Source organism: Mesocricetus auratus, unplaced genomic scaffold, assembly GCF_017639785.1.
Source record: "Mesocricetus auratus isolate SY011 unplaced genomic scaffold, BCM_Maur_2.0 Super-Scaffold_100007, whole genome shotgun sequence".
Lineage (NCBI taxonomy): Eukaryota > Metazoa > Chordata > Mammalia > Rodentia > Cricetidae > Mesocricetus > Mesocricetus auratus.
In genome coordinates this window covers 12,823,863-12,847,441 of record NW_024429191.1, presented here as the reverse complement: position 1 = coordinate 12,847,441, position 23,579 = coordinate 12,823,863, and the positions used below count along the sequence as shown (strand labels likewise).

The window sequence follows — 23,579 nt, the reverse complement described above, 5'->3', positions numbered from 1 at the left end:
GGGGAAGGGAACAAGGGAGAGAGGTAAGGCGTATTTGTTCCAGGGGACATGGCTACCTCTAGAGAGGAGACAGACATGGCACAATAGCAAATGGCTGGTTTATCAAGGTACGAGGGGAAACCCCATGTTAGGATGAGGTGTTTCATTTTGATTGGGCATGTTAATTAGGACAGTCAAAGTGGATCTCTGGACTTTTATTATTTAATACTTCGATAGCTGGACCTTGGTAGTCAGCCTCAGGAAGAAGTGACCAACTAAGGGAACATACCTTGGTCCCTAGCTTTAGGAATGTAATCTAAGCGTTTTCTGCAAGGCAGAGGGAATGGGGGAAGGGCAAGGCCTGCTAGAGTCATGCTCAGGCTGGTGAGAATCCCTTCTACAAATGTACAAGAGTACTGCTACCTAAGATCCTTATCTGCAAGTCAGACTGGGAATTATGAAATCCCTTATTGTGAAACATCATTAACAAATGAGAGATTTGGCTAACAAGCTTTTGAGCACAATTAATGCAACTGACCGTAAACACTTTTCCCCATGGTGCCATATGAGACCAGCAAAAACCAAACCAAACCCCAGATAGAACCGTCACTTGTTTTACCATGGATGTCGGGTTCCCTGGACCTGGAGTTACAGACAGTTGTGAGCTGTCATGTGGGCGCTGGGAATTGAACCTGGGTCCTCTGGAAGAGCAGCTAGTGCTTTTAACCACTGAGATGTCCAGCCCCTTCAATCCTTTCCGTAGAAACAAAGGCACTGCTTTGATGGAATTGCAAGCATCTTCCATCACTCCCTATGTCCTTCCAACATTAGGACTCTGATCATTAGTGTTTGTGCCAGGGAGACAGGGACACTGCAGAATGTGCAGACAGGCACTACAAAGTGAAAAAAAATGGCATCTAGAGAAAGGCCAAGCTAAAGTTCCTCACCACTGAACTCATTTTTTATAGGGACTGGTCTCTTTTGAGGCAGCCTGGGTAGCTTTTGTCAGGCAGCAACTTCAGGGAATAGGTGTGATTCTCTGGGAAGACACTCCAGAGGTTTCTGTTCCCAGAGATGGTCTTGAGCTCTAAGGACAACAGCTACTGGAGCAAATGCAGTACTAAGTTCTTTACTCAGGACAGGAGTGGGGGTGGAAAGGCAGAGATTAGGTAATTAATCCATCCTTTTCTCCACGGGGGTCCAAGGACACTGTAAAGGTATAATGAACAGGACATCGGATTTATTTAGTTTTTTGAGACAGGGTTTCTCTGTGTAGCCCTGGCTGTCCTGGAACTGGATCAGTAGACCAGGCTGGCCTTGAACTCAGAGATCCTCCTGCCTCTGCCTCCTAAGTGCTGGAGTTAAAGATGTGTACCACCACCACCTGACATCCCATCAGACTTTAAAATTCCTTTTCAAAGTATGTTCATCAACTGGAGGCCCTGTGGGTTCAGCAGCACATGTATTTGCAAGTGAAACTCTTGGCAGTTCTAGAAGAGTATCTGGATTTATTTGATCAAACTAGATTCTGTGCAAAAATTTAAATTCAAACACATCAGTAAACTGATACTGTGTTGGGACTAGGCATACAAGAAACCAACCCAAGACTGCTTTGCTTTAGGACGTTTTTAGATTCACATACTTGAGCATTTTGCTTATGTGTATGTCTATTCACCATGTGGAAACATGGAGAGCTGTGAGCAGCCATGCTGGTGCTGGGGATCGAACGTGGGCCCATCTCTCCAGCCCCTACTCCCTCTCCCCACCAGTAGTAAGAGTATGCCGACATACGTGAGGTCCTGGGTTCCATTCTGTGTGTGTCAATGCTTTCCAGACTGCAGCTTTTTCATACTGCTCTGCATGTTCCTAGTTTAGGGCACAGACAATGGGGAGGGATACTGGCTTGGTGAAGGTTCCAGACCAGAGCCACAGGCAGATTCTTCCACACTGCTGTCAGCAGGAAGGAACTTTGAGGGGGCAATAAGTAAGCAAAGTGGTCATCTCTTCCCCCTAGGGCTTGGATCTCATGTCTCCTAGGCCTCGAGCCTCTGACTAGGCAAGGCCAAGTCAACTGTCCAACCTCTGATGAAGTCACCCAAGCTCTTGCCACAGAACTAGAGATCTTGCCACAGAACTAGAGATGACAAGTTAATAGGCCACATTATAAGAGACCCCAAGAATAGTTATAGGACACAAGCTGTCTGGGAAGACGCTATCAGCTGAATTCCTTTTCTATGTAAAATGTATCACAGGATCCAAACAGCTTAGTGATGCCCATTTGCTAGGCAGGCTACCTACCTCCACCATGGAGAAAGAGGGATAAAAATTACCAAGAATCTTCAGGAAAAGGGGCCACTGTCTGTTCTGTTATTTTCACACACAGATGTTCCAGATAACAATGAAGTAGTGAGAGAAAACTAAACGAGAGGCTGGTATCCTGCCAAATGGGGAAGAGCCTTTGAAGAAACCCAGTAGCCATAAAAGGTGAACAGACTTTGTTGTTAACAAGAAGACCTGGCATGGGAACTCACTAGGTAGACCAAGCTGCTCTAGGCACAGCTCTAGGTGACCTGCAGTGTGTGCTGTAGCAGAGCTTCAGTCATGATTGCACACTTCCCCTAGGACGTGAGAGTCTGCCACTGTACAGAAGAACAGTCAGAAACCCACAATAGCTGGCCAGTGGTGGTGCATGCCTTAATCCCAGCCCTCGGGAAGGGCAGAAGGAAGTGGATCTCTGTGAGTTCGAGGCCAGCCTGGTCTACAGTTAGTTTCAGGACAGCAAGGGCTACACAGAAAAATCTTGTCCTGAAACGCATTCCCCCCAACCCCCTCCCAGAAACCAACAACAAATAAAGAATAAAGGCAAAGACAAAGAGAAAAGTTGAACTTTGTTTTTTAGAAAAGCACAAAACTCCTACATACTAAAATTATACACATCAAGTATTGATCCAATCTTACATCAGTCTATTGACAATTACCAGCACCATTTTTTTCTCACCTAGGTTAAACACGCCTGAAGGATCGTTATTCAAAGTATATGTTCCTTTAAAATAAAAAACTCTTAAGAGAGGTCAACCCTCAAAAACAAACAAGACCTTTTACCAGACAGGTTATTGGTGACAGCATCAAATTTCCTTTAGAAAAATAATTGGTTTAAACACTCTATTCCAGTTGATGGACCTTGAGATATTGTTACTCAATGTGGCAAATGAATCAACCCTCTGGATGGTAGGCCAAAGCACTGAGCTGCCCTGGAGCCTCCACACAGGAATGTGAGCACCTTCTTGGTTGTTAAAGCTGTATGCTTCTCCTGAATTTAGACTCAATCACCATCAAGTCTAAATTAGGTATAGTCACAAGCTTTAAAGTGAACAGAGTTAGGGAAGTGGTTAAAAGTTCTCAGAAACATGAGTTACAATTATAGATTTATTTAAACAGGCTATAGGAAATTTAACACCACTTTAAACATTACATTTTAAACTACTTAGTTTCATTTCACCACTAAATTATAGTGTTTTATCATCCAAATAGGTGTTGAAGGTTTGGTGTTTCCCTACTGAGAAGAACACAGAGACCTATTTCGTCTGCTGTTCCCAGCTCACAGATTCTCAAAGATACAGTGTGTTCACATTAGCCCCCTTCTCACAGAATCAACTACTTTTTTTGAGATAGGGTCTCACTATGCAGCTCCAGTTGGCCTAGAATTATCTTTGTATTCCAGACTGATCTCAAATTCTGAGATCTGCCTACTTCTGCTCCCAAGGCCTGGGATTAAATGCATGCACCACCATGCCTGGCAGAATTGGCTTTAAAAAGGCTCCAGATTAAATACAACCCTTGGCAGCTCTCTCTAGCCTTCTCCAGAGGAGGTAAGACTGGCTCACTGTGTTCCAGTCCTTCATGTACAGATGGTGGGGAATGTGCGGAGGAACACTGCCACCCACAATGACTAGAGTCAGAGTGAAGTGAAGAACGCTCAGGTCTAGGGCCAGGTGCCACCATTTGTTCTCACCAGTGTTGTTTAAGAAAGAGACACTGCAAACCTTCACATTTGAAAATTTTGAGTTGGAGTTTTCTCCAAGGTTGAGAATAGGCAGTTTTCCCAGGAACAGGCAGAGAGGTTTAACTTACATCTCCTGCAAAGTGGGGAAGAGAGGGTTGCTTTTATTCTGGAGTGGGAGCAGCTATACTCCATTTCCATGGTACCTGGCCCAGAAACACAGGGTCAGTCAGCTCCAGAAAATGGTCATATAGAGCAGCAGGATGAGGGAGGGCATTACATAGTAGCTAGTCATCTCAAGCCTGGGTATTACAGCCATTTTAGAACTACTATGCAGCAAGACAAGCTCTCAACTGAGAAAGAGAACTCTGACTACTTACTACTTATTGTCTAGTGTTCCAGAGGGTGCCTGCTGCCAGTGTGTTGGATGGCAGCAGAATTGAGTGAAGGTGAATGAGGAGTGTGGCTTGGGGAGGCAACACTGACAACTCCACGGCTTTCTGGTGGAACATGAATACGATCCCAGAAGAGAAACACGCCCCTCTGCTCTTTTTGGTTCCAAAAAAAAAAGTTTAAGTTTTGTAACTGTTATCATTATTATTATTATTTTGGTTTTCTGAGACAGGATTTCTCTGTGTAGTTCTGTAGACCAGACTGGCCTCAAACTCACAGAGATCCACCTGCCTCTGCTTCCCAAGTGCTGGGATCAAAGGTGTGCACCACCACCGTTCAGCTTGTAACTGTTATTGATGGTTCTGGAAATACAATTTTAACATAAACATTCTATAAAATTCTGTATCCAAAAGGTGCTTGGTGCTGTTCTTGAAGGGTCTGGTGTCTGTTTACACTCCAAATCATTTAAATACAGCCATTACATAGTTGATAAATGTTTTAAAATAAATGGTTATCTATTTCTTAACTGCCTCTCAAATTAGAAATTGTAATTACAGGAGTCCCAGAGTCTGGCTCTGTGTGTTTTATTATTTTTGTTGGTCTCCATCACAGATGGAATTTTTCACTGGTAATTCCTCAGAACTAAATCCATTCATAGGGAATTCAGAGCAGTGAAAATACATTTCACGCCATAGAGTAGGAAATGATAATGATAAGGAGCTGAGGATCTGGGAAGCAGGCAAGCCCAGCTCAATTCTCCACTGGTGTTGGGTTTTGCACAGGCTGGCTTACGATAACCTGCACCACATAGTCCTTTGGGATCTTTAGCTCTTCCAGCTTCATTTTATCAGTGAGAGGCCTGCCAGAGAAGAACCACCGCTGGCTGCTCGGCTCCACCCCCTCTGTGGCGTGCAAGCGCCTCTTCATGTGGAACACCGTGTCTGTGCTACGCACCACAAGCTTGAGGTCTTTGCCTGTGGAGAGGCGCAGACGGAGCTGCGATTCATGTCCAGAATTGGGAGGTGGCTCAGGGATATCCAGAGTCTCAATGTCACTCTTCTCCTCTATCATGTTGATTGGTGGTGCCAAGCAATAGACTGGCAGCTGGTACCGGTTCCCCAGCTCATCGTAGCACTCTGTCAGTGCACCTGCAGAGAAGGGGCGATAGGAACAGTGTCAGTGAGTAAGCTGCTATTCACATGCACCAACAATCTCACATCTCAAATTGTGTATGAGAGAACTGGAGTAGGTAAGTGGAGAGGAAGCTCTAAGAGGACCCAGTCAGAGGTGGGATTTATCATTTCAGATCTCCATTTCTTCAGGGCAAACATTAGAGGAAAACTCCCTGCCCTTCTGGCAGTGGGAGCAAAAGAAACCATACCTGAGGGACTGCATCAGGTGTAGCTGCACTTGTTTCGACATTAAAGAATAATAAGAGTACTATGAATACCCCAAATGCCTGTAATTTCATCCACTAGATGAAAACAGACCAATTGTCTGAAACATTATGTACAAAAGCTTAAGAACAGATATAATACGAATAGGCCTTATCTACAGAAATTGAATCAATACTAACCCTTTAAAACAGAAAGCATCAACTCCAGATGGGTTCAATAGCAAATTCTGCTGAACATTTAAGAAATAACAACCTTCTGTTTTCACAAGACTAAAGAGAAACTTTCTAATGCATTCTTTGAAGCAAACATTACCTTAATGCTAAAGAAAAAAATTAGGTAAATAAAATATAACACTTTAGAAAAAGAATTATATACCACCCCGAAGCAAAATTTATTCTAGGTATCCAAAACTGGTTCAATCTTCAGATATTAACTAATTTATACCATCAAGGTAGGCAAAAAAAGTCATATAATCATATCAGATGAGGAAAAACCATTTGGCAAAGTCTAGTAGTACTTCTTCCTGAAAAAACTCTCATTAATACTACTGGGGGGATGATTCCTTAGCTTCATACAGAATAGTTAAAAAAAAAAAAGCCCTAAAACACTAAATTTAAAGGTAACAAATTTGGAGTTTCCCATTAAGATTAGGAAACAGGCAAGAAGGCACCTCTTACCACAGCCAGTGCATGAAGAAAATATCTACAGATTGGGAAGGAAAGAACAGAAGTGTCCTGTCTCGTAACTAATACAACTATCTGTGCAGAAAAGCTGAAGAATAAAGAAAAATGATCCAATGAGCATCCACATTAAGGTTAACACATAAAAACCAACTATTCCATATGTGGCAGACAACAGGTCAACAGGTGGTATCTGAAATTACCATGTACACTAGCACACAAATGTATAAGACCTACAAGAAAATGACAAAATGTTAAACCAAAGAAGAACTAAACTGGACAGTCTAGGCATTGAGAAGATGATATTGTTGGAATGTCAGTCAGTTCTTCCTTAATCTACAATTTTAATGTAACTCCAATCAAAATCTTAGTGAATTTCTTATAGATACTAGACAAACTTCTCTAAATTGTACAAGAGGTAAAAAAATTAATTTACAGCCGGGCGGTGGTGGTGCACGCCTTTAATCCCAGCACTTGGGAGGCAGAGGCAGGCGGATCTCTGTGAGTTCGAGGCCAGGCTGGAACGACAGCCTCCAAAACAATACAGAGAAACCCTGTCTCGTAAAACCAAAACAAACAAAAATTAATTTACAAGGACTGGTTTGGGGTAATTTCTTTTCCAAGACAGGGTTTCTCTGTATCTTTGGAGGCTGTCCTAGAACTGGCTCAGTAGACCAGGCTGGCCTTGAACTCAGAGATCTGCCTGTCTCTGCTTCCCAAGTGTTGGGATTAGGCATGCTCCACCACCACCCAGCCAGTTTATGGTAATTTTATACTAACCAGGATGGCGTAGAGTTGGGCAGGGTAGCTTGTACTGTAATCCCAGCACTTGGAAGGGTGAAGCAAGAAGAATGCTGTAATTTAAAGCTAGCCTATACATACATAGTCCAGGCTATCTCAAAAACCTAAAAAACCAATGCTCAAACATAAACATGATGAATGAAACAGCTCAAAGTCCAGAAATAAGACTCACATAAACACCACTGTGTTTGGTGTAAAAGAAACAAAATACACAGAGGATAGAAAAGACAGGCTTTCCAACAAGAGGTGATGGGTTAATGCACCATCAAAAAATTAATCTGAATACAGAACTTACCCTTGACACAAAAATTAACTCAAAATATACCACAGATGGACAAGACAACTCAGTGACTAAAGGCCCTTGCCACCAAGCCTGACAGCCTGAGTTCAATCCCTGGGACCCACCTGGTAAAAAGAGAACTGATCCTGCAAGTTGTTCTGTGACACCCTTATGCATGCCATGGCACACATGTGCCCACTCCAACACCATCAGAAAAAAAAGTATACACAGCAGACTTAAATATAAAAACACAAAACTATATACTCCTAGAAGACAAAAGAAGAAAATTTAAATGCTGTTGCCTTGGCAATGACCTGTGAGTTATTTCACCAAATGTACAATCATCGGGATTAGAAAAGTTAGACTTGGCTAAAGACAGTGTCAAGAGAATAAAAAGATACAAACTGCAAGAAAAATTTCAAGTCATATCCGACAAAGGGTTGTTAGCAAGCACACATGGAACTCTCTATGGGGGTGGTAACACCTGCCTTTAATTCCAGACTTCATTTTCTGTTTCCCACCCCTTCCATATTCCCCCTCAAATTATGACCCCTTTTCTTTAATTACTGTTATATAAAAATATAAAAATTCAACCTACTGAGTCCTAGTGTTGTATATATAGATTTCAGGGCTGATCACATTTTATTAGATTACCAATTGGGAGAACCTCCCTAAGGGAAGCTCTAATTCTCTAAGTCTTCTTCCCTCAGCAATTAACAGATGCCTGAATGGAATGGGGCACCCTGAGATTGCTCCCTTTCACATAAACATGTTCAATTATGCTGTCATTTGCTTAGCTTAGTATGGCAGCCAAATTCAATCTATGTACTAAACACAAAAGCAAACACTTCAAAATACGTACCAGTCCTAGTCCTAAGTACATTATGTATGTAAACACACACACACACACACACACACACACACACACACACACACACACACACGAACACACTTAATCCTCACAACTATAGCAGAAAGTAAGTCTACTATACATATTTTAGAGATGGGGAAATTGATAATGAATTATTTTTTGCTTATGATTGCATAGCTAGTAACAATGACATAATCAGTAATAAGATTCCTGAAGAAATAAACTTGCAACATAAAGAACACACAGCTTATTATTGTTAATGGTTAAATGGAAGAAATAAATGAACTGAGAGGAAAATGAAAGGCATGACAAATAAGCATAACATGACAGTCTTTACCAGCGAGTCAGACGCCCCAAAGCAGTGACAGATGTAGCCCCACAGCACTCCAAAGGAAGTGTGTTCACGGAGAGAAGCTTTAGTGCTGCAAACACACTAGACAAAAACTGGAAGGCAAGTATGAAAAATGGAGCAAAGAAAGATGGAAAGGTTTGCTTAAAGAAACCCAGTGTGGGGCTGGGGAGATGGCCCAGTTGGTGAAGTACCTGTTTCACAAGCGCAACGACCTGAGTTTTGATCCCTAGAACCATGTAAAATGCTAGGTTGACTATGTAAATCATCTCAGGTCCTCAGAAAACTAGAAACAGACCTACTGTATGGCCCAGCTAGACCATTCCTTGGCATATATCCCAAAGGAGTCCATTGCCTACTCAGAGATATACATGCCCATTCATTTTTATCACTGCTCTATTTTCAAGAGCTGGGACATGGAATCAGCGTAGATGTCCATCAGTTGATGAATGAATAATGAAAACATGGTACCTATAAAGCTGCAAAGTTAAATCATGAAATATATAGGTAAATATATGTAACTGAAAATACTAGGCCCACACTCAGAAAGACAAAAATTACATGTTTTCCCTCCTATGTGGACCCTAGTGTCAACCTTTAGCTGCCATGTTTGACTTGGAGCACCTGTAGAATACAGGAAACTCGAAGGGGCCACTGCCAGGCATCGAACAGATATACCTTGGGTCTCCATGTATATATGCTTACTCCAGCACGCGCACACACACACACACACACACACACACACACACACACACACACACACACACACACACACGTACGTTCCAACAGAAGGTCAATGTGTTTATGCACGAGAGGACAACACTTTTCCAAAAGCTGACAGTTGTGGACATTTATCCCCTTGGCAAAATCACACTTAGCCTTGCTACATTCGAAACTTACAGAAGGTTTTTTTTTTTCTTTTGAGACAGGGTTTCTCTGTGGCTTTGGAGGCTGTCCTGGAATTGGCTCCGTAGACCAGGCTGGCCTCAAACTCACAGAGATCCACCTGCCTCTGCCTCCCGAGTACTGGGATTAAAGGCGTGCGCCACAACACCCGGCTAGAAATTTACAGAAGGTTTTAATCACTACCCTCTGGCATTGAAGCTCAGTTCACTTAGCAATTCCTTACTATTTGCAAAGTTCTAGCCAGTCTCACTCAAATTACTATCTAATAACTACTGCAGACCTTTCTTTTTTCTCTTACAAACCCACTGTAGGACCTGGCAGAGACAGATGCCATCAAGAGAAATACCTGCTGGGGCGGGTATCATCTAGACAAGCCAGGAAGCCCTGAAGGTTCCCCATGGTAGGAAGAGGGCTGCCAAGTAATCACTTCTGTTGTGATCCCTTACACAATTTGCTGAGAATTTTTTATTTATATTTTATCTAGATTAGTTCAGGTGTTCCATTTTCCCTAGTCAACTGTTTTCTCTGGCTGCTTTCAATTCGGCTTCAATGTATTTCACTCCAGCCAGGCTGTAATCCTAGCTCTCAAGAAGCAGTGGCAGGAGTGGAGGCTAGCCAGCCCTTTACATGTTGAGTTTAAGGCCTGCCTGAATTACACGAGACTATCTCAAAAAGACCAAAAAAAAAAAAAAAAAAAACAAGCAAGCAAACAAACAGCCCTCTGGAAATTTGTAAAGATGAACTAACCTGGTTGCGAAATAATAAAAGTAGCTTTTACAAGCTATTAAGTCTAACACTTTACTGTTTTGAGCAGTCCTTGAAGCTGATAAACAACCTTGCAAAGGCCTTGATGGGTGCCTTTAAGCTCTAACTTCTGTAAGAGTGCGGCTCAGTGTTAAGACTTTCATTACCTGAGACTTACATGGCTACACTCAAAAGTGAAAAATCCGAGTCTGTGAACAAGATAGCTCTAGGCACATGCTAGCCTGATAACCCAAACCTGATCACCAGGTCCCATAGCTGAAGGAAATAATGAACTCCTGAAAGTCCTTTGACTTCCACATGCACTGTGTCACAAACACAAACACACACACACACACACACACACACACACACACACACACACACACACACACACACACACACGATCCCCCAGATAATAATAATAATTAAAAAAGCAATGTGTAAGGACAAGCATCTTTTTTTTTTTGGTTTTTACGAGACAGGGTTTCTCTGTTTTGGAGGCTGTCGGTCCAGCCTGGCCTCGAACTCACAGAGATCCGCCTGCCTCTGCCTCCCGAGTGCTGGGATTAAAGGCGTGCGCCACCAACGCCCGGCTGACAACAAGCATCTTGATTGTGGTGACGGTTTCACAGTATTTACATGACAGTGAATCAAAGTATACACTTTACATCCCTGCTCAATATAAGTTCTTGATACTATTTGAAAATGTAAATACTTAGATCACAAGATCACACCCATAACATAATATGAAACACTATCCTCCCCTAAGGAAACAAGGGGGGCAACATTTTAGAACTACAAAAGCTTTTTTTTCCCCTACTACCAAGGGTGAACCATATCCTCACTATTAACTTCTCTGTTCTAATGGACCCAGGAGACTGAAATTCTACTTTTCAATAACCATGACTTCCTATGTCAAAGAAAGGCCTCAATGATTAAGTAAAGTGGACATAGCTAAAAAAGATGAGAACACCAAAAATCAAAGAATTCATGTAAGGAAAAGAACCAGAGGTTCAGATATCACACACAGGAGCCCAATGGGTACAAAGGACTGAAAAAGTAGTGAAATCTGATATGAAGGACAGGGTCTCTGCTCACACCTAAGTCTGGATGTAGAGCCTAATTTGGGACATGCTGATTATTTCCACAAGGATTACAGTACCTACTTTTACAAGGTTTCTGTAAGGATTAAATAACTAAACATATGTGAGGTTGTCTAATACATATAAAAGTTCATGGAAAATGCTGGAAATGCTCAATAATGTTGTTTCTCTTCTACAGATTTTAAAGTTCAAAATTATACACCAGGAAGAGTACTTCACAAACAACAATGTAACAAATGGATCAGTTTTATAAAGTTTCAGCCTTCTGCCTCTTACTCCATGGGCTTCTCTACTAACCTGGATCACAATGTCAAAAGGCCACCTGCAGCCCTTAGGAGCAGTCTTTAGGACCATAAGGCTGCTAACAAACGATGGGTTTTCTCTCCGGAAACACTGCTGGGAATCCGTGGAGCCTGGCTATAGAAGACCTAGCAGCTCCGTCATCCACTGACTCAGCCAGTGGCAACTACAGGAACCAGGTTTAGCATCTTTCCTAGCCAGCAAGTGAAAGTGGCTTAGTTAAACACCTGCCGTTGGAGTCATGTGATAGTCAAACGGCGCTAAACACCGTGTAACAAACACTCTGCTGAATTGCTGCAGAGGACACTTTTTAGTTCCAGGATGTCATTTCCTCAAGGGGGCAGAGGAGCAGGGTAGAAGCACTTGGGTCTGGTGTCCACTGACACCCTAGCAGGCCTTAGACAAGTGGCAGTTGAGCTGCGCCTTGGGATGTGAGAAACCCCAATTCCCCCAGCCCCATGCCCAGAGCAACACGGAAGGGAGGTTTTCTTCAGAGACAAGCCTCCTGGCTTAGGAACAACCTCCCACACAGCTATTTTCAGACTTTATCACTCTAATTCAAGAAAAAGAGTGACAGCAGCAGAAGAGTAGGAGCAGACACATTCATGTTTTATAACTCTAAGCCATCTTTGTATCCTTGAGGATAGAAAGAAGAGTGATGTAACATTTGTGATTAATCAGGCATCAAGACTCCTAATTAAGGTCCTGTTTCATTTCTAAACATTACAGCAGCCAAGCAAAAATCATCTGTGTAAAAAAATAACTATCTGTACTATAGTTATTCATCCATTCCTTAGAACCTTTAAAGCAACCAAGTTTCCTCAAAAAAAATGTTTTTAAGGTAGGTTCTTGCTATGGAGCTCAGGCTGGACTTCAACAAGTGATCCTCTTGCTTCAGCCTCCCAGGAATACAGAGGCATGTGTCATGTCTGGCCCTTGCCCATTTCTTCAATTTTTTTCCCGATTTTTAATAAAAAAAAATTGTGAGTGTGTGTCTGGGCCAGGGGACAACTTTCAGCAGTCAGTTCTTGCCTTGTTGAAGGCAGGGTCTCCTGTTCCTGCTGTTTCAAAATATACTCCAGGCTAGATGTGAGCCACTATATCCAGCTTTTACATGGGTGCCAGGGTCACACTCAGGCCATCAGGCTTGCCTGGCATGCTCACTGAGACATCTCCTTGGTCCTTCTGGATTGCCTTAAAAAATTATTCATTCTAGGAGGCTGGAGAGATGGCTCAATGGCTAAGGGCACTGCCTGTTATTCCAAAGGTCCCGAGTTCAATTCCCAGCAACTACATGGTGGCTCACAATCATCTATAATAAGATCTGGTGCTGTCCTCTGGCCTGCAGACAACATGCAGGCAGAACACTGTATATATAATAAATAAATCTTTGAAAAAATCATTCATTCTTATTTTATGTGTATGAGTGTTTTGTCTATACATATATTGGCGTACCACTTGGATACAGTGTCCACAGAGGTCAAAAGAGTGTGGAATCTCCTGATCTGAAATTACAAACATGGTGAGACACCATGTGGGTGCTGAGAAATTGAACCACAGTCCTCTGGAAGAACACCCAGTGCTGTTAACCGCCTTTCTTTTTGAGACAGGGTCTTTCTATGTAGCCTTGACTGGCCTGGATCTAACTATGTAGACTAAGCCGACCTTGAACTCACAGAGATTCACCTGCTTCTGCCTCCTGAGTGCTGGGATTAAAAAATGTGTGCCACTATGGTCAGCATCCTGGCCTGTTTTTATTGGCCTTCAGAGATACCTCAGAGAAACAGAAAGGCCTATGCATATGATTTCCTGCCCATTTGTGTATTAAGAAAATGTACCGTTTCCCTTTAGCATTAATAAGTCTATTGTTTTAAAGTGTTTTAGGAGATATGCAAGATACTGAATCTACCAGACACATGTAATATTGTAAAAATATCCATGAAAAGGACTTGTGTAACAGCTTTAACAAATTTACAGATTTGAAACTGCACACGGAGTGTAAATCAAAGATGCTTTTGTTACTCTTAATTCAAATCTCAGTTCCGTGATTTATACCTGTAAAGACATAAACTCTCCTTGCTTCAGTTTTCTCATGAGTAAAATGGAGATTGCTACTGATTTTTTTCCAAGTTCAATATACACACCCACCCACTTTTCTTACAACTATCTTTTAAAAAAAAGCATGTTTTTTATTACTTTTATATAATCGTAGAATAGCAAACCATGAGTGTCGGGGGCCCAAATATGATATTTTGGATATAGGTCTCAGCTCAATTCCAGGAGCTCTAATCTCCTTTTGTCTTTTAGATGTCTGCTGGTTTCCTCTGGATCTTCTGGCCACAGTGGAGAATGGTTTCTAGTTTGTGTAACAATAGACCTAGGCCCCAAACCCATCATGAGGGCTAGTAGGATGGGCCTGGGAACTAGTGGGATGTGTCTGAAGATTGGAGAGATGAGCCATTGCAGAAGTCTGAGGGCTTGTGTACATGCATTCTAGGACCATCTCCAGGGTTAAAGGAAGTGATAATAGATGTCTTCTGCCAGTACTTCCGCTTTTGGAAAGGTATTTAAGAGGATACTTGAATAAATGTGGTCTCCAGTGTCGACTGAGAGCTCTCCTGAAATGACAAGATGTCTCTGTCTCCTTAATGTAGAACAGCCCTGGGTCCCCCACTCAGGGTCAGACCCAGGGCTGTTAGGCTGGTTCCGAACACAGCCTTAAAGACATCAGGCTAGAATAGAAGGCTCTTGAAGCCTACGACTGATACTGGCTGGACCCCAGCAAATGAGAGAAAAAAAGGAATTTAAGGCAATTAATTTTTTAAAATGCTGTAAAAATTATAGGGAAAGGGTTCTTATAAGGCTGGGAGGTTATAAGAAGGGATTTGGCCAAAAGCAGAGTCCTCTAAAGCAAACAGGCCACAGTGGATATAGCTGAGTCAGGATCTGCAAGTCAAGGCTGGTACAGGAAATTTACATGTCAGTGCCAGAGTACATCATGAAAAAAATTAACTTACCAGCCTCAGTGTTTATTAAGTGCCTTTGTTAGACCAGACATTATAATAAATGCTTCACAAATATCATCACACTGAGCCAATACAACAACCCAGCCAGCAGATGGTTACCACGGTCTACCACATATGACAGAGAACTGAAGGTTTTAGAAATGATTTGTTTAAAGTCACACAGCTTTAATTACTACAGAAGAAGCACATTGATGTCAAAACCTACCACTGAGCAGGTCTAAAAACATCCAATTAAGTAGCTGAATTATAACTGATGGCAAATTAGGGTTATATGACAGCATAATTGACAGGCACACCAAGAAATATCACTGATAAGTTTCAGAGAAAAACAAGGAAACACTCAGGTACCAATGACAAAACATTATTACCTACAAGTAATTACAATTCATTTGAGAGAGGAATGCTCAGACATCAGCGTGGTTCTTCCATGCTTAAGCAGAACATTTCTTTCTTTTCTTTTCCTTACTTCCTTTCTTCTGTTTTTTTTTGAGACAGGGTTTCTCTGTGTAGCCCTGGATTTCCTGGAACTAACTCTGTAGACTAGGCTGGCCTCAAACTCAGAAATCTCCTTTTGCCTTTTAGATGTCTGCTGGTTTCCTCTGCTTCTTGAGTGCTGGGATTAAAGGCATGCAGCACCACACCTGGTATAGCAACATTATTTTTCTTGACCGTTCGCATAGATTAGCAGAAATAAGATTTAAATCTTTATAGAGATTTGAGTCTACACTCAATAGGATATGCATAGACTGTGTCTGTAAAGAAAACAGAGATACTTTGCCTTTATGACATTTATTGTGTATGTGCATGCCACAACGCACATATGGATGTCAGAAGACAACCTGAGAGAGTTGGTTCTCTTTCCTCCCACTGTGCTGGTTCCTGGGATTGAAATCACATGTCATCAGGCTTGATGGTAAACACCTTCACCTGCTAAGCCTCTCGTTGATTCCTGCCTCTATGAGCTTTTAAATTAAGCCAAAATTTGGAGAACATAATTCAATATAGGTAGCTATGTTAAGTATAAAATGAGGAAGTCAAAGTTCTGGGGTTCTAAATTAAGACAACCATATAAACAAGACTCTCCTTACAGACACCTGCAGGCCTACACAACAGATTCTGCTTGGGAAATAAATGTAAGCATCAGAAATAGGTCACACAAGTTTGTGGAAGCAGAATGAACCTTCACTCTCTGTCACAATAATGGTGTAGCTGAAGGGGCAGATGGAAGACCACATCACCATCTTCTAATCTACAACCATGGAGAAAGAAGTAAAGAATTTAAGCACTAGCCATCAAACTGGCACTAAGTGGGCACGTTGAAATAGCACTCTATTCAGATACTTCAAATATAGGAGTGATCATTTTTACATGTGTGGGAAAAGTGGGTGTTCAATAAATCACTAACATTTATTGAACACAAATTTATTTATGAACATAAAAACAGATAGTCATAAAACAAGAATGTTTCTTAGAAGCACAGCTAATTAGAGTATAATGGGGATCTGGAAAGTTGGCAAGGTCCATGAGCAAAACATTCTGCATTGGACAAGAAGTCAAAGGACACACCGCAGATGATTAAATTACTAAAGCATTGCTCCTCTATAAATGAACACAAGTAAGAAAGACATTGGGGAAAACAACAGTGGCATCATAATGAACAGAAAACAGTAAATGTAGGTGGTTATCCCTTACACAGGCCAGAAGACACAACCCAGAAAGATACTATCTTATAAAGCTAAAGAGAAAAACACAAATACATAAAGCAAGAGAACAAATAGTATAGATGTAAAACTAATACCTAAACCTCAGCATGAAATATTTAGTATTTCAATCAAGGAGACCATACAAGGATATGTGCGCAAGACTAGCATCTATGTGTCCCTGGATACATATACATTATGATGGTTCTTAAGTCACTTTCTTAAAGCAAGAAAGGTTTCTTATAAGACCCATGGCTACAATCATGGAAAACTACCCTTAAAAATTTGAAGTTGGGGCAGAAAAGGTGGCTCAGCAGTTAAGAGCTGTTGCTGTTCTTCCAGAGGACACAGGTTTGTTTCCCAGCACCCATGTGACAAAAATACCCATACACAGATAATAAAAATAAATAACTGTTTTAAAAGAGATTTTTATTTTATTTTTATATGAATGAGAGTTTGCCTAAACATATGTTATCATGGATGAATGTATGCATATGCACCACATACATTCAGTGTCTGCAGAAGCCAGAAGGCATCAGATTTCCCTGGGGCTTGAGTTACAGACACTTGTGAGTCACCAAATGGTTGATTGGGAATGGAACACAGTTTCTCTGCAAGAGAAGCAACCACTGAGATATCTCTCCTGTGGTCTCCCCTCTCCCTTAAACAATAACTTTAAAAAAAAAATGAACTTCAAAGTTTAGGTCTGCTCACAGTAAATGATGGGAAAGCATGATGACAAAGGGACATCCATTAAGCCTCTGCACCTTATAAAACCTAAATTGAGAACTCCAGCTCTAGCAGGAAAGTAGTTAAGGCAGCAGCAACAACTACTGATGGGCAGGGATGTACTGTACAGACAGAGGGCTTATGTCTACAGAAAACTAAGTCAACACAGAAACCAAAAAAGTTTGTTAAATATTCTCTTTTCTGAGAATAAGAAACATAAAAATGAATCAAGACACAAACTACCACCAGCTGAAAAATATAAAAGGAAGAAAAAAGGACCATTATTTTTTACTATAATGAAAAAGAATTAAAATAATGTGCAGAAGAAAACAAGCTTCCGCCTAGGTGGTTCCCTGCTACTGAAGACAAAGTGACCGTGCCCCTTTGCATCAGGATGCCAAACCTACCATGTGGTAGTGTTATGTTTGCACCGTCAATGATTGCCTGCGCCAGTTCATGATCATTGCTTTCAAAAGCGTGGGCAGCAGCTTTCAAGGCATCCCAGATCTCTTTCCGGCCTTCAAAAGCTGGTGCAGTGTCCCAAAATTCATCCCTCTTGCTGCGCAGTTGTCCATCTGTCATGGGATAATCGCTTTTCCATTTTGGTTTTTCCTTTTTCAAAGGCTGGTTACGACCTAGAGCAACTGTAAAGAGAAAAGGCTGACATCAATACTCATAAAAAAATCCCTATTTTCTGTAAGAAAAGTTACGAGGCTATATTCCTGTTTTAGATTCTTTTGCAACAAGTACAGCTAGATGTCTGCCTATTTGCTGATTTCTGGTTGAAATTCTATTAACCAATCAAAAATCTAGAGCAAATGGAGATAGCTAGATGCAAAAATTTTTTTCTGCATTTTTTTTCTTGAGACTGGTTGTACAATGTAACCTTGGCTAGCTTCTAACTCATAGCAATCTTCCTGCTTCGGTCTTCCAAATGCTAGGATTACAGGCATGAGCCACCATTCCATACTGCATAATTTCAGTAAGTCAATAATAGCTCTTTTCCATTCAGTATATTTCCAAAGGATGATTAAAAATAATTATAGGGAGCTAGGGAGGTGGTTTAGTCAGTAAACTACCTGTGGTTCAAGAAGAAGACAGAGACAGGCAGATTCCTGGAGCACATTTGGCTAGCTAGTCTAGACAAAGCAGTTCACTCCATATGAGATCCCTTATCAAAAAAAATCAAGTGAAGAGTAACTGAGTAAGACACCAACAGTGACCTCTGCCTTCACATACACAAAGACAAAGAATTAAACTGTGGGTTAGGAACATATCTCAGCGGATGTGGGCACACATTTGTAATTCCACAGAGACAAGCAAATCCTTGGGGTTTACTGGCCAGTTATCCTAGCCTACTTGGTGAGTTCTAAAATAACCAGATACCTAGCCCAGAAAAACAAGATGGATGGTTCCAGAGACTGACCTTTGGCCTCCACAAGCACACATGCGTACTACCACCTCCATAAACATGCATACACACAAGCATATTGAAACCCCCAACCCCTACAAGCAGGGCTATAACTGCAAACTGAGAGTGGTAGTACATGTCTGTAATCTCAGCACTTGGGAGGCAAACACTGGTAAATCTCTGTTTGAGGCCAGCCTGGTCTACAGAATAGCCAAGACTACAAAGAGATATCATGTCTCAAAAAACAAACAAAAACCTCCTAAACAACAACAACAAAATGTAACTGTAACAAATGCGCCATTCTGGTAAGAGGTGTTTACAATGGGTCTACAAACAACTTCAGAAAAATATGGGAATTTTCTGAATAAAAGTTCCATTTTGTTCATTAAAATATGTACCCAGGCACACACATACCAGAAGCTAAGAAGCACAGTGTTTCATCAAACTAACAAGGGCAGAATATGAGTGGCAGATGCTGCAGCAGAGACACAAGGGAAAGTAAATTGTGTGAAATAGTTTGAATCTTAGGATCTTTGGACATAGGAAGCCAGGAAGTTAGAACTGAGCAAATCCAAAACGTCAAAAGGCTACTTACTTTTCAGTGTCCAAGGAAGGCAAACCAGACCACTTGACCCAGAAAGAAACTAAGTGGAGGAATGCTTCCTCTGGCTCCCTTCAGAATGCCTTTCTCTGAAACTCAAGCAAGAGCTAGTTTGGAAAAAAGTGGTGCAGAGGGATGAAACCCCTTATCTTTTCTTTTTTTCTTTCTTTTTTTTTTTTTGAGGAACCAAGAATCAAACAGGTAATACTGGGTCAATGGATAAGTTCTCAACCACAAAGAACAAAAAAGAGCAGCAATGCCATATTCTAGTGCCAGCCCCGAGAAGAGGAAAAGGACAAGAGTACACACCCTTTGCCATGCACTTCCTTAGAGAATGCTTCATAAGTCTCAGGCACCTCTGTATCCAGACACTTCCACAGCATACAAGATTACTGACTATTTTCTATGGGTCATATGGACCTATACTGCCTTCTCACCTATGGGTCTGTCTGTACGTTATATAATGACAGGCATAAAAAAGCTTAATAGACAGAAGTAAAAAGGAAATTAAACCATGATGAAAAGATAAAGAATGTTGGGAAAGAGTGGGTGGGTAATAAATGACAGTGCAGGTGGGAAGCAGAGAAGGCATGAATCAAATTTCACTGTTCCATACTTAATTTCAGGAAGAATATCAATTTAAAAGAATCTAAAATGGTTCTAGAGAATGCATGAAGTTAATGACCCCCTTACTGGCCTGGGCTATGCATAATACAAGATAAAATGACTCTTAACCCCTGGGAAATCTCTCTTTTTTCCCAGGCTGCATTCTTATATGATAGGGCTAACTAATATGGTAAAGTGCACTTGGTTTGACATCTGAATTGAAATAAATTCTTTTTACTAGGTCTGACCATTGATCTCAAGGTCAAACATCTTAGGTCTCTTTAGTCTTTTATCACATAAAACCTTCAGTACTGACATGTGATGATGTTTTGGCCCCCTTAATTGTCTAAATGAAACGTAAAGCAGGCAACTTCTAAAAGCATGGGAATAACAGAGCAGGGAACACATCCATTTAGTAGCATAACTGGAAACAGAATCCAAGTCTCCTTATGTAATCAACAAATAGGTACTGCCTACTCAGGGTAACACTATACCTGTGTCTATAAGGTTTGATTCAAATGTGAACACTTCAATTTGTAGTGATGGCTTTCCACAACATATTCCAAATAATACTGACAAGTAAAGCTAAACCTCCATTCTCAAAAAGATGCCTGAAACATGTCCAATAACCATGACTGACCACTGGTTCCACCAAGGCGAAATGCAAAGGTAGACTGCATTTTCAGCTATGTTATCCTCTACATGTGTAGGAAATCTATGCTCAACACTCAGTCATTGAGCAGGAAGTGACAAGCAGGGCACAAGGAAGTAGATTCTGGGCCATCTAGTTGAATAATGCTTCAGGTTGACTTGAACAGTTCTAGGCTCTTGTATATTTTAAATATTCTAAACATGTAACTTGGTGTAGTTTCTTACCATTGTGAGATAATTAACAAAACTTCTACACTCTCACTATATAATATGAACAACTCAAAAAGGATCTCCAACTGGGTATGGTGGCACCCACAAACAATTCCAGTCACTCAGGAGGATGAGGTAGGAGGATGGCAAATTTGAGTTTAGCCTAAGCAACACAGCAAGACCCCATTCCAAAAAGGAAATTCTATCCAGGCATGGGGTGTGGTCATTCACACCTTTAATCCCAGCACTTGGGAAGATGAGGCAGGTGAGGCCACCCTATCCTACAGAGCAAGTTCCAGAACAGCCAGGGTGACATTGAGAAACCCTGTCTCAATCAAAACAAAACAAAAAAAGCTCTCAAATTCAGAAAGCCAATAGAAAAATAAAAACAGCCTCTACATATGTGAATTACTTTCCTTACCTATGTGAGGTATCATTATTTTTGCTCCTCATATTTGTACTAAGCGCAAGAACAGACACTACATTGACAAAAGTGACAAAAATACACACACACACACACACACACACACACACACACACAGAGAGAGAGAGAGAGAGAGAGAGAATAAAGTGATAAAAATGTAAAAGGAAAATTTGAAATCCTCTATATTCTAGAGAATATATGACTAGTCTCATAAAAGGATGGTGACAGAAAGTAAAAGCCACTGAAATTACAGCTCAGATAAAAACAAAGAGTCTGTTATTGGATTGGAACAAGGGTGACCCTGGTTATAAAGTGGCAAAAGCCTGAGCTGAAATGTGTTCCCATTTCGGTGCTCTGCGGGAGCAGTGAACTGGTTCTTTAGCTAAGGTGACTTGACAGATCTGTGAGCTAAAGCAACTTGTAAGTCCAGTGCTGAAGGAGCAGCTTCGTCTCCTCTGACTGCATGCAATATGTAGGGAGAGAGAACGAAAACACAACTGTTCAGCAAAAAGGTATCAGAATTCATACTACAAAAACAAGGGGAGGGAAGAGATGACGGATGGACAACACAGATAATAATAGCTCAACTTTCAACAGGCCAGGCAGCTTAGCCTCTATGCAGTTTCAAGTTTCTATTTACATATGGCTTTAAGGTTCATGTATAATCTCCTACATATTCTCTTGTCCAATGAGCAGTAAAACTAACAGGCCCAAGAGTAAAAGACCAGCAACAGAAGGGACCTGTAGGAAACACTCTTGTGGGATGGAGTTTATTTAGAACAAAGAGCTACTTCAAAGGGTGCTTAATTTCACTTAGTAAACTGCATGATTACTTTTTCTTTCTTCCAGTTCTTACTCTTAAAATATTCTTGGACATCTGGTATAGGCCAAAATGTAAGAGCACTGAAGTCCATCTTTCTCACTGAATGTAACATAAATATGGGACAAAATGCAAAACACAATTAACTGAGGGTTCCGAAAAGCTGATCATAGTGGCAGACTGGAGACAAACCTAAAGAAGCACCCTCACTGAGGTAGTTATTCTTCCATTTTAAAATATTTTTTTCTCTCTCAGATTTGACGTATGGCAGCTTTAGTATGGAAATGCAGTGAGATGTACTAAACTATAAAGGGATCTAGCTTCTGGTAGGGTAGTTGGAAAAGGAATTCTCAGAAACAGAAATGAGGGGCTGGCAAGAAGGCTTAGAGCAAGAGTGAGGCCTAAATTTGGATCCCCAGCACCCATATTAAGAGTCTGGGGCATGCCTCTGTAATCCTAATTCTTGGAGGGCTAAAATAGAATCCAGGGGCTCCCTGAAAGCCAGCTTGGCAGTAACAGAGTGCTCCAGACTCAGTGAGAGTCCATCTTTTCTATTTTCAAGACATGGTCTCATGTAGCCCAGGCAGGCCTCTAACTTGATATGTAGTTAAAGACAACCATAACTTCTGATTTTCCCGCCATATCTCCTGAATGCTGGGATTACAAGTGTCCACCACTATGAATGGTTTAGAAAGTGCTGGGAATTAAACCCAGGGTTTTGTGAATGATAGTTAAGTGCTCTTCCAAATGAACCACATCCCCAGCCAGAGACCTTATCTTAAAATAAGATGAAGTGGCTGAGGAAAACATTCTGATGTCAACCTCTGGCCTCATATACACTGCACCCTGACTCAGGCAAGTACACATATCACACCTACACTGGGCAGGGAGCAGTGGAAGGATGGTTACCAAAAACTTAAGTGAGAAAACCTGGTTTTGAGACAAAGCAACCAGGAAAAGTAATACAACATGAAGAAAGTGAAGTTATTTCTTCTCTATCCTTTTTGTACCTTCTTTTGTCCTGTTATCTTAAAAGGTAACATGGAAGTATGGGGTAATGTTGTAAAACAGCTGAGAGGAATCTCTTTCCAGTTAAAAGGTAGAGAACAATGGCCTTTAGGAGAGGGCAGAGGAATAGATGGACAGATAGACAACAGTACTCCACAGTACAAACAACTGGAGAATAACCTAAAATTCTGCATTTGAGATAAGCCAAATCTCCACTTCACCTATAATGACCTGCTTGTGCACTGGCTATAAAACAGCACAGTAATGGCTCTGATATAAACAAACTAGCAGTCACCAGGATGTGCCACCATTAAGCCTAACAAACTGAAAAGCAAATCAACATCAGCACCACTAACAGAAACAACTCAGTCTGAAGAAACCAGGTTGAGGGATAAAACTATGAAACAAAGCAAAGCAAACTAATATTCTTCAGGAAATTTAATAAAGACCTAGACTCTCAAATGTTCAAGATGTTCAGAAACAATCAAGGATTACTCAACACAAAAGTATGTGACCAATTTTCAAGAGAAAAGACGATAAACAAATAAAAAGTTGAGATGGCCCAGATGTTGAAATAGTCAAAGACTTTA

The 23,579-nt window shown here is 41.1% G+C and overlaps 1 protein-coding gene across 6 annotated transcripts in view; it reads right to left on the bottom strand.

Annotated features, from left to right (window-relative positions):
- Positions 1 to 2,856: 2,856 nt before the first annotated feature.
- Positions 2,857 to 23,579, bottom strand: part of Ubtd2 (ubiquitin domain containing 2) — a 48,207-nt gene continuing 27,484 nt past the window's right edge. For all 6 annotated transcript variants that reach the window (XM_005086997.4, XM_040748423.1, XM_040748425.1 and 3 more), the window contains 2 exons: positions 17,666 to 17,902; positions 2,857 to 5,520 (listed from right to left, as the gene is read on the bottom strand). In XM_005086997.4, the coding sequence (XP_005087054.1) occupies positions 5,123 to 5,520; positions 17,666 to 17,902 (635 nt within the window). In that variant the 3' untranslated portion in view covers positions 2,857 to 5,122. The remainder of the gene's footprint in view (positions 5,521 to 17,665; positions 17,903 to 23,579) is intronic.